Below are 12,062 nucleotides of genomic sequence, written 5' to 3' on the forward strand. Positions count from 1 at the left end.
CCAGTCATGTGGAAATAATCTATGTATATGTGTGTCAGCATAAGGAATGTGGTAGTGGCTAAGACACTGAGTTTATCGATCAGAAATGTCGGCAGTTCAGCAGTTCGAATCCCTAGTGCCGTGTAACAGAGTGAGCTCCCGTTACTTGATCCAGCTTCTGCCAATTTAGCAGTTCGACAGCATGTAAAAATGCAAGTAGAAAAATAGGAACCACCTTTGATGGGAGGGTAACAGCGTTCCGTGGACATTTGGCATTTAGTCATGCTGGCCACATGACCATGGAGACGTCTTCGGACAGTGCTGGCTCTTCGGCTTTGAAACAGAGATGAGCACCACCCCTAGATCAGCATCCACTGGACGTTTGACATGGAGTTGCAGCAGCTGCACTAGAGATCTAGCAAAAGCTTTGAATGTTTTCTTTTGTATAAAAATTGCTTAAAGCTCTTGATCAGAATGGGATTTAATACACAGTTCAGTTATAGAATGCTTCAAATGGAACTATGAATTGATCCTTCTTTATGTTTTGCTTATGCTTGGTTCTAACTTATTTTTCAAAGGTACCCCTTTTTAATTTTGTTATTATGTGTTTAAAAAGGATATAAGAAAAAGATTATACAAACCATGTGAAAAATATGAGAACAAATATGTTTTCCAATTCAAATTGATTTAAGAATACACCCTAATAGAAGCCCTAGTGCTGCTAGTTTATAGAATCTATGGTTATCATATAGTAATAAAGAGTATTTTAGAAGTTGGAAAAAATGTCAAGGAAGTAGTTATTAAAGGAAAGGTTTATGTTTAAATACTACAAACATTTTAACATCCCAGTAAGCATTAATTTAATTTTTATGAAACAAAATGCAATAAAAGACTTGTTGGATTATAGATACAGTTTATTTTTCAAGGAAAAGTCAAATTGGTTTAGGAATTTTTATATTGTTGTTGCAAGATGAAACTTATTAAATTTTTAAAGCTTTTAAAAGCAAAATTTAATATCATACCTTGTGATGTAGATGAACGATTAAAATTTTTGGGAAGAATAAAATTTAAAAATAAAGAATTAATTTTGCTTCTTTTTGTAAACAAATTAAATATTTATATTTCTCCTTTATAGACTCACACAGGTGAAAAAGAGAAAATTTGTCCATATTGTGGGCAGAAGTTTGCAAGTAATGGAACTCTGAGAGTCCATATTCGAAGTCACACAGGTACAGCATGCTCAATAATTACTACCCTTCTTCTAGCGTGAACTGAGCCAATTCCTTATTTTGTATCAGACTATACTTGAGGTTTGTACTTTTGTGTTATTAATTCATGTCTTTCACATTTGTCTTTCATGCACAAATATGAGATTTTGTCCAAGGGTAATGCTGCTGGCATTACTACCAGTTCGGTGTGTGCAAAAATAATGAAGGAAAAATAGCAATTTTTGGAGAAATAGCAGGGGCTACTTCACACAGGACCTCTACTCTGCCCATTTTTGGCTGGCAGAGTGCTGCTGGAGGCCAGGGAGGCCAAAAACAGGCTGTGTGGGGGCCTCACATGGCCAACAGAGTGTTGCAGAAGGCTGGGGGCCTTAAAATTGGCCACATGGGGGCCTCATGAGGCCTCTGCATAGCCATTTTGGCCGGCCAAGGCACCACAGGCTGGTCCTTTGATATTTCTTGGCCGGCCCTGTGGGCCAGTTTTAAGCACTCCACAGGCCCGATCCAGCCCACAAACCTTGAGTGTGACATCCCTGATTTATTGGGTATTGAAGTAGCAGGTAGTCCTCGACTTACAACTATTAATTTAATGACCATTCAAATTTACAATGGCGCTGAAAAAAATGACAGACATTTTTGTGTTTTTCACAGTTATGACTGTTACAGCATCCCAATGTCATTGTACATAACACAGAAATATTTCCAGAATGAAATAGATATTCTAAGTCAATATATTCACCACAGATTAACTGTTCTAGTAATTGGCAAACTGCTGAATGTTTCAGTAATGTTGGGTCCCAATTTAAAAGAGGAAGAATTGGCATATGACATATAAAGTGTTTGTTAACAAATAGTCTTTCTATAACAGTTTTACATAATAAATTTGGATTGTAGGAAAATGATATAACATGTTTGATAAGTCTTAATCAGTTTCAAATCACATGACCACTTGTTAAGATTAAAGCTGTTCATTTGTTTGATCCTTTTTTAATTCTGTCTAGATCCACATTACTGAGAAGTAAATGTGAAATATTTGCATACACTATGCTGGTACAATCTGTCATGCTTACAACACTCTATTGCACTAGTAGTAGCCTTTATTTTGCTACTATCCATTTCAAATAGATAATTCACTATGTTAACATAGCAACAGCATTTTAACCATTGTGTCACCACAGCTCATTGTAAGTAAACTGATCTTCTACTTCAAGTAAAAGCAATTCTTTTCCAATCAGTCAAAAACTGCCCTACTGCTTCAAATTTTGTCAGCATTCTTTCCCCTCTTTGAAGTTTCATAAACTCAAAGAATTATAGAATCATATATTTGGGAGGAGCCATTGAATTCAAACTCTTGCTTAGAGCATGACTCAAAATTAAAGCATCCCAGATGATTGGTTAGGATTTCCTGCAATATCTCCACTAGAAAGAACCTGAGTAATGACTTCTATTGTCTAAACACGTGAAAATATTAGCTACATTATCAACTATAATAATGCTTCAATAGAGAGACCATGCCCAAAAGATGTTATTGAAGAAATGACAGATGAAATAGTTGGAGAGTAGAACAAAAGCTAGAGATGGTATCAAAAGTGGATTTACAATTAACAGGCCAAAGAATGAATTAGAAAAGGATGTTTCATTGGATATACAAAAGAATATATTCACTCACTCACTCACTCACTCACTCACTCACTCACTCACTCACTCACTCATTCATTCAGTTTGGTGCTGGTTAAGGTGCTGGTTTAGAAACCAGAAGATTGTGAGTTCTAGTCAGGTTTAGGCATGAAATAAGGCTGTGTGTCTGGGGGCAGTCACTCTTTTAGCCCAACCCACCTCACGGGAATGTAGGAGGGGGAAGTATTATGTATATTTGCTGCTTTGAATTACTTATAAAGGTGGAATGATCTAATCTAATAATTGGAGTGGTGTGGTGGCCTAAAGGTGAAGCTCTTGCCTTACAATCAGGAGGCTGTGATTTTGATCCTAGGTAGAAGCAGATATTTCTGTCTCTGGGCACACTGAGAATATATCTGGTGATCAAAACTCCACATTGGCAACAGGAAGGGCATCTAGCCATTAAAACTCCATTCAGTTGCCCAGATTCCTTTCCACAAGGGATTATGGAGTTGTTAAAAGAAGATGATGATCTAATCTAATATACATAAAAACAGTTATATTGTCAGAAAGATAATGAGCTTCAACAAATAAAACTAAAATAAGCAAAAGTTAATCTTTCATTTAATCTGAACTAAACTTTGTCAATTGTCATATGTTCTACATAAAGCTAATCTATGTCAATATTATAAAACTGTAAAAATCAATAGATATTAAAATGTTGAATTACTGAGTTCAGTTAGTCACAGTACAATTTTATATACTATAAAATATTTTTCTGATCTTATTACTTTAGTAAAAACCCAAAGGTAATATTACCTCATTTTTTTTTAGGAATGTATGCCGTCTATAAAAATGCTGTCATTGTAACAAACCAGAGAACTTTATGACTTCTGCATTCCTAACCTATTCAGGTTATTTATCATTGTCTAATTTATCACTCCATGACAGTTAAATCTTCAAAAGTGTCTGTAAAGTTTCAGGAAACTGTCAGCTTCCTGTTAGTTTGCAACTAGTGATGGGAGAGATTCATACTGTCAAAAAAAATCTTGCTTTATCACCAGTGTCTTCTTTAGATAAATGAATAACAACACCTAATAGTTTGATGATTGGGAGAAACTATAAAAAGAACTTGCACTTCATATGGATCAAATATTCTAATGCTTTATGTGTGCAACTGATTTCTTTCTTTCAAATATACATAGAAATATGCTTTTGTTAATAGTTTTGAGTAACCATACACTGTTTTAGATTATATCCCAAATACAACTTTGTCTCTTAATCTAAACAGGTAGTATGAAAATAAATATTTGATTTTTAAATAAATATGCATTTGATTGGGGTCTCAAGTGTATTCCTAGCCCCATCAAGTTTCGTTGCTCTTTATTTCTTTAAAGTCTTTCTCAACAAGCGATATGATTTATACCATAGTAACTAGTGAGTCTTGAACTGGACCATGTTTGCCTTACAGTTGATTTTAGTATATCATTATTGCTGTACTCCCAGGTTTCAGTGTTACACCCCCACGCTTGATGCCTCTTTTTAATGCATCTAAACACCAGTACTCTGCAAATTCTTGAGATCTAATACCTGCACTTTCTAAACTGTTCTAAGCCAAAAAAATCATTTAAGACTCATTAGTTAGCTAGAATTGATTTATATTATTTACTAGCTGTACCCGGCCACGCATTGCTGTGGCCCAGTCTGGTTAAATGGAAAAGAAAGAAAAGAGAAAGCACAAGTTTCTAATATGTTTAATTTCACAATGTTTGTGGATACAATATTTTTTGTTGTTCCATTGCCTGTGCAGATATAGAGATTGTCTGGTTTGCTGACTCTAGAACATGCAACATATAATTGTCCATGTGAGAAACAATTTTCAATTGCTGGAAATACATTGGACCAGGCACATTTACCAAAAGCATGCAAAGAAAGAAACATTCCCAAGGTGGTTCCCTCCGGGCAGGGTCATGCTGTTGCCAGCAGTGGCAAGGTTCGTGAGGGTCTTGCCCACCTGGCAGGCCCTGCCACTCACTGTCCCGGCCACGGCTCTCCCGGCAGAAGTGGCCCTCGAATGGAAGTGAGCCACGGTGGCCACTGCAAGAGCTGCCATGGAGGACGCTCCCGCAGGCCCTGGCCTGGCGCCTTCCAAGCTCCCTGCGATGCACAGCCTCTGGAACGATGGGCTGGATGGGGGCCCTCCGGACATGGGTGAGGAACCCCAGTGTGGGAGGGAGGCTGGGGGTGTTCCCCGTGGGTGTAGTGGGGCGGCTGTGGGTACTGCTGTTTATCAGGCCTCGGGGCTGCTGGGCGGGGTGAGGCTGGTTGGAGGAAGTTGTTGAGCATCTCCTCAGAGGAGCATCTCCTCAGAGGAGCTGCGCTCGGGCTCCCCCAAGTCAGTGGCCCAGGAGAGCGAGACGCCCAGGATCTTGGAGGAGGAGAAGTCCTCGGTGTGCAACTCATCCAGGTTGTCGTAGCTCTCTGTGTCTTCGGCGATGCTGTTGTTGGAGCTGAGGCTAGCTGAGATCTGCGCCGGGGTCAGGCTGGTGATCTGGAAGACACTTCTTCTTCAACTGGGTGCCCGCCGGCCCCCAATGCCTCCTCCCTGTGAGAGCAGCGGCAGGCTCTGTGGTGGAGGTGCCCCAGGAGGGCAGGAGGAGACCAAGATGGAGGCAGCGGCAGAAGCCGGCTGGGTCAGCAGGCCAGGCAGGAAGTCCTCCAAGCCAGTGCTGCTGCTGCTGCTGCTGCTGGCCCATCGAGGCAGCATTACGGGCTGCACCATCTTCTTCCTCTCCCGCGCCTCCGCCGCTGAGTCAGGCTGCTGCTGCTGCATTGGGGCTGGTGGGAGGAAGGCCTGACACCAACGACAACGCCTCCCTCAGGTGCCGGCCTGGCCGGGCTGAGGAGGAGGAGGAGGAGGCTGCTGCCCCCAACCCAGTTTTGCTCAGCGGCAGCGGCGAGAAAAGGTGGCCGGTGTCCCCTGAGGAGCAGGAGGAGGAGGAGGAGGAGGAAGGAGTCACCCCTGGCGACGCGGACATGAGGCAGCCCCTGCAGGGCCACGGTCCCAACCAGAGACGCTGCCACCGCTGCAGCAGCCACTGCAGCAGCTTCCTCACGGGGCACCCAGCGGCCACCCCAGCCCTGCTGCGCCTTAGGCTGACACCACCGCTGCCCCCTGTAGGAGCCGCCTTGGCGGGGCCGTAGCTGGCTCACTGTGAGGGGGGTGGAGAGCATGCGGCCAGCCTCCTCTGGAGCTCCGCTGGGCTGGGTGGGGGAGGCTGGCTTAAGGGCATGGAGTGGTGGCTGAGGGATGGCGTAGGCATCGCCCCACTGCAGATAGCAGAGGCCGGGCAGGAGGGGAGGGGAGAGAGGGGAGGGGAAGGTCAAAACTCGTTGGAGGAGGGGTGGAAAGGGGAAAGGGTGTGGCTGCAGCCCAGCCACACATATAAAGGGACCGTTGGGACGAAGCTGGAGAGAGGCCAAACTGTTCCGAATATACTATACTCACGAAATGAACGCTATGGTAAACGACACAGCTTAATTCCAACGCAATGTCACACGAAATAATTAAATCAAAATGAAACTAAATCGAAATCTATGAAAACTCAATATAACAATGCAATCGGAAACATTGAAATGGAATTGTGAAATATTTAGTATAGCGTGTGTTGCTTTTACATCCAACAGATGGTGCTGGTTTTCAAAAAAGCATGTTTTTACCTGTCACAGGTGTGACATCTATATAATATAGGTATATAACAACACGTTCATATTTGAATGCAACGTTGTGTTGAAATTTCAAAGCAATCGTTGAAGAACTTTCGGAGATTTAAGATTTTGAACAAACAAACATTTACATTTTTATTTATACAGATATTGGGCATGTAAATATTGTATTAATTGAACATTATTATATTTTCCACTGGTCATTTTATAATCACAAATTCCTTACTTGAATGTTATTCCACTGACCTGTTTTATAATAGCAAATGTTATGTCTCATTTTTTTTTTGTATTCCACATCACCTATACTCTTGCTATTTCTAGGATAAACAATGTAAGAAATTATTAGATAGCTGGGCTAAGCAATAGTATAATTAAAATGCACACAACATAGAGTACAGTAGTAGGTTGTAATCATTTGTTTACAATTTTATGCTTTTTAAAAACTTAACTATGAAAATAACTAAGTTTGACGAATCCTCAATTTTCTAAATTGAAGAGGATATTGTTCATTTCTTATTTTTCTTTCTCTCTTTTTCTTAAAAAATATACCATATGTTATTTAGCAAATTTCTTCATGATTGTCACAGAAGCTCCATTAGCGTAATTGACTTTTCTAATCTCTTTGAATGTATCTTCATAGTTTACAATGTTATTTGCTTTCCTTTAATCATGCTGCCTGTTGTGATTGCCAGTCACTGTTGTCATCGATCACACTATCTCTGCTTAGAAAAACCCTCTTACAACTTCTTTTGTGAACTGCTGCATTGGTCATCTGGCAGGAAGCTTTGAATGTGCAATCCAGATGGCTTCTTGTCAGTCTCACCTCTCATGACCTCATGCCCAATAAAATTATCTTGAGTTTGCAAATAAGGTGAATTTTGCAATTGGAATTGGAATTGTTGACTTTTTGCTAGAGTACCAAAGTACCAAAGATTTTCTTTTTGCCTTAATCTGATTTAGGATATTTGAGGATTTTTATTATACAGCTCTTTTCTTTCAGCAATAATATTAATTGGGCATGATGAAATGAAGCAATATCGGAACAGTCCCCTATAGAAAATATATTTAACTGTCTCTATTATTTAATTATATATCAAAATTATAACATGGATCATCTCAGAGGAAATGAAACAATTGAACACATTTTAACTTTAAAAGATTAGAAGGCTTGCAAAGCACTTTGGTCCATCTTGGTGTTAATATTGGAAATGAGCTTAAAGTTATTATCCAAAATGTTGACTTGGAAAGATAATCTATTGAAATTAATGTCTTCGTACTCTTCTGTTTTTCAAAGAGTAGACAAATATTCAAATCCACAATCTGGTTGTAAAGCCATAATCTAAGATGCCGAAATGTTTAACAGATCAGAATTAACTTTAAAAGTTGTTAAAACTAAAATAAACTTAAATAAATTTTTTACTACTGGTTCTGTGAGTGTGGCTTGGTGGGCGTGATGTGACTTAGTGGGCGTGGCAGCAGAAGGACACTGTAAAATCTCCATTCCCTCCCCACTCCAGGGGAAGGTTACTGCAAAATTCCCATTTCCTCCCAATCAGTTGGGACTCAGGAGGCAGAGAATAGATGGGGGTGGGGCCAGTCAGAGATGGTATTTACCAGTTTTCCAAACTACTCAAAATTTCTGCTACCTGTTCTCCAGAACTAGTCAGAACCTGCTGAATACCACTTCTGATCTGGGCCCTATTTTCTGGGGCCTGTAAACATAGTGCATAAATACTACAACATGTATATCATATTTTTATGCATATGTTCCCCCCTTTTGATTCATTACCGACCAAATTTTCCCTTTTTATATTTCATAACTTTTAAAAAATAACAAAGTTGATTAAAAATAAACATAATTATGACTCAAGAAATATATAAAAACACACAAACAAACATATATACACCCACCATATGATTAATTAATTAATTAATTAACTCTAAAATATAATTTCTGAATTGTCCAAATCTTACAATTCTGGAAAATATACAAGAATATGAGATAGCAATCTTGAAATGCAAACTATGCATCAATTAAGATTAAGTTTTTTTGCTCAGACAAATGAACTTATATTTAATTAAAACCACCTACTTTGATAGTTGAAGCTTTCTGTTTTACAATCTAAAGCAAGTCTTTAGATTTATTATAATTAGCTACCAGCACTGTCTCTTAACTCTACAATTATATTGCAGTAGGTACAAACTTCCCTTCTGTGAGTAAAATAAAATCAGTGGGATGGGACTTTCTTGCTTTTCTTCAAAGCAGCCTATGGAAATTTGCTTCTGGGAAACGTAAAAGCTATTTTCAATTGTATAAGACTGATTCAGAGAGACAAAAGCAGAGTTTGTGATGGTATGAAGTGTCCTTCCTTTAATAAACAGAAAAATACCTTGTGATCCAGTCTATATTCTTTAATAGCTAAAAATAGACTAAGTCAGTTGTTTAAAACAAGGCTCTTATCTATCAACAAAGTATAAAAGAATGGGGAAGGTCTCAGAATTAGGCTGTCAGCACTCCGTTGTTTCCAAACCTTTCTAAATAAACATTTTTCTTGAAGTGCAAAAACCAAACAACATAAAAATGTCAACTGGATTAATTAAATATTTGAGTCCAAATAGCTCCTGCAGTGTCCAAAGGATGACAGCATGGTTTAGTGACATTGGGGGTCATGAGAGATAGTGTCACGTTTCAAACAGATGTGGAATTAATAAATCAGAGCATTTGGAACAACTTGCAGACCTTGTTAAAATGCTTGCCTAAACCTTTACATTTAGAGCTAATGGGCTAAGACAGTGGGAGGAAAGAAAGAAACAATTCATATTGCTATTTGCTCTCCCTCCCCCATCGTGTTTGTCTTTTCAAGTGGCCCTATTCCCAAAGTATTAAAATGTTTCCGAGAAGCTCCATTTGGCAATTGTTTCATGTTTACAGTATATTTATGTCTAGGTTGAAATAAGTAATTGATGTAACAAATACACCGTATGTAAATTACCCTGTTTCCACGAAAATAAGACCTCCCCGAAAATATTGCAACATAGCAGCAGCCATGATGTGACCATGCTTGCCGCCTCCTGTACCTCAAACATAATAAGACCTTCCCAAAAATAAGTCCAAGCGCTTATTTCAGGGCTCAAAATAAAATAAGACACTGTCTTATTTTTGGGGAAACACGGTATATAGTAAAATAATTTAATGCCATCTTCTTCAGAAAGATGTTTAACACAAAACCTGAACATTTGAGTTTTAAGAACTCCTCCTAGAGAAGGAAAGTAGTAAAGAAAGTGAATATGAAAAAAAATACTTAAAACAAAACATGCCAGCTTGAAGCCTTGTCACTTTTTGGTATTTCAGTCTATAGATAATAAAGCCCAAGATGATAGGTCAAAGTCTACTGACAGAAAAGGAGAAGGAGAAGGAGAAGGAGGAATGGACACATAAGTGGGAAATTTGATAAATGGTTGAAACATTTGTCGAATATTCCAGAAGAATACCACTGCAAAAGATTTAACAAGATAACAAGACCCCCCCGCTATTTTTTTCCAAGTGAGAGATAGAACAGGCCCCTCTAGCACTTTGAATGTGAAGAAATGAAGGAAAGCATGCTCACATAGCAATGTCAGTAACTCTGTAAAGCAGCTGTATCTTTTTTCAGAATTGTGCTGGAACTTTCTGTTGCAGCAGATTTCTGGATAGAGGACCCCTTAGTGAGGGTAGTGGTGGGATACAACCGGTATGTCCCAGTACGTGCGTACCGGTACCTGCTGGGAGCACCAGATACTCTTCCGGTACGGTGCTCCAGAGGGCCCATCCGTGCTCCTTACATTTATTTGAGCTGTTTGGGGCTGCTGCGCACATGCACAGAGCGTACGGCGCCTGTGTGATGCTCCACTGAGCAATTGGAGCATCATGGGCAGCACGCATGTGCGTGCTGCGCATGTGTGCGTGTGTGCTGCGCATGTTGATGTGGTGGACACCCAGCCCCATTGCACCGGCATCCGGAACCCACCACTGGTTGAGGGGTACCAATAGATAGTGTATACTCCAAAATAACTCAATCAAAACTAAAGTTCTAAAATTTAATTCATTTAGGGACAGTAGAAAATCTTCTTTTTGCTAACCTTGGCCTAAGCTCTTAACTGTATCGGCTAATTTTATTTTATATTGCTTTGTCTTATTCTATGTGTGGCCATATTATTCTTGATTTGATTGTATTTGTGTCAAGCTATCTTGAAGTAAAACAAAGCAAAACGTCCAAGAAGAAAGAATGGGATTAGGGTAGAGTTCTTCTTTTTTGTCTTCTTCTTTTACAAAATAGCAATAGCAATAGCCCTGGCAATAGCACTTAAATTTATAAGCTACTTCATAGTGTTTTATAGCCTTCTCTGAACGATTTACAAAGTCAGCATATTGCTCCCAACAAACTGGGTCCTCTTTACCAACCTTGGAAGCATTTAAGGCTGAGTCAGCCTTCAGCTGGTCAGGATAGAACTACTGGCAGTAACTCAATACTGGTTAGCATGCAGTACTGTAGTACCACGCCCCCCCCCCCATTTTCTGTATGCCCCATCTGTCACTGCTGCGTGAATTAAATGCTTTATAACATTAAATCAGGAGAACAACTTGTTTTTTAGTTCAAAATCTGAATGGAGTATGTGTTAGGAGTTATATACCTTCAACTCAGTAGCACCAGGAAAAAAACCCTAAATTTGTTCTTATTTAAAGTATTTTTTTTAAATTAGCCTGGTTGTTCTCTCATTTATTTAATAATGTTTCTTGGGTAAGAACTTACAGAGGAATTCTAGAGGTCAAAGAATGTCAGGCGGAGACCTTCTTCACCTCTATATGCTGTAATGTGAAGTGTGGAGAAGTCTGATAGTTCTTTTCAAAGTAACAGTCTTTTTCCAGTGTTATTTTTTTTAGTTTTTTTTTTATCGTAGAAACTGCAGCAAACCCAGCTTTATTTGACCAGAGATAGAATAATTTCTTCTACTGTAAATTTATTTTGGAGAGAAACAGATAGAATTTAAAATCTTATTGCTTCTGTTTTGTAATTGTTTTCTCTCTTGATTAGTTCTTTCCTTTACAGCATAGCATTTTAGATGGCTGGCAAGAGAAGGAGTATTAAATTCTAATGTATTTACTTAGAGAACCAGTTGTTTTTAATCAGTTGGAACATTTATTAACCATCATATCTCGTGAACAATATGAAAAGTTGTTTCTGTTACAAATACATCAAAAAAGGTCTATACTTATTTATAAGTGACAATATATTGTTTAGAAAGATAGGCTTTCCTTCTTTTTATGGACTTCCTCTTCAACCTGTCTCTTCTTAACTCCACATCTCTTTATATAATCCCTTATTTTACTACAATGCAAATATTCCATCATTTCATCACAAGTTTTTTGTTCCCATCTTGTGGTCATCTACATTTCTGTAGCTTTGATATAGTAAGACTAACTCCATTTATTTATAAAGAAAAAAATTAGATGTTATTCAGTAGTAGTAGAATTCA

At 38.8% G+C, this 12,062-nt stretch overlaps 1 protein-coding gene across 3 annotated transcripts in view; it reads left to right on the forward strand.

Annotated features, from left to right (window-relative positions):
• PRDM5 (PR/SET domain 5) overlaps positions 1–12,062 on the forward strand; it is an 88,089-nt gene that overhangs the window by 54,370 nt on the left and 21,657 nt on the right. For all 3 annotated transcript variants that reach the window (XM_087724436.1, XM_087724434.1, XM_087724435.1), the window contains one exon: positions 1,115–1,208. In XM_087724436.1, coding sequence (XP_087580562.1) covers positions 1,115–1,208 — 94 coding nt within the window. The remainder of the gene's footprint in view (positions 1–1,114; positions 1,209–12,062) is intronic.

Source organism: Thamnophis sirtalis, unplaced genomic scaffold (genome assembly GCF_051295495.1).
Source record: "Thamnophis sirtalis isolate CommonGarterSnake01/CBP01778 unplaced genomic scaffold, rThaSir2_p1.2 scaffold_10, whole genome shotgun sequence".
In the NCBI taxonomy this organism is placed as follows: Eukaryota; Metazoa; Chordata; class Lepidosauria; order Squamata; family Natricidae; genus Thamnophis; species Thamnophis sirtalis.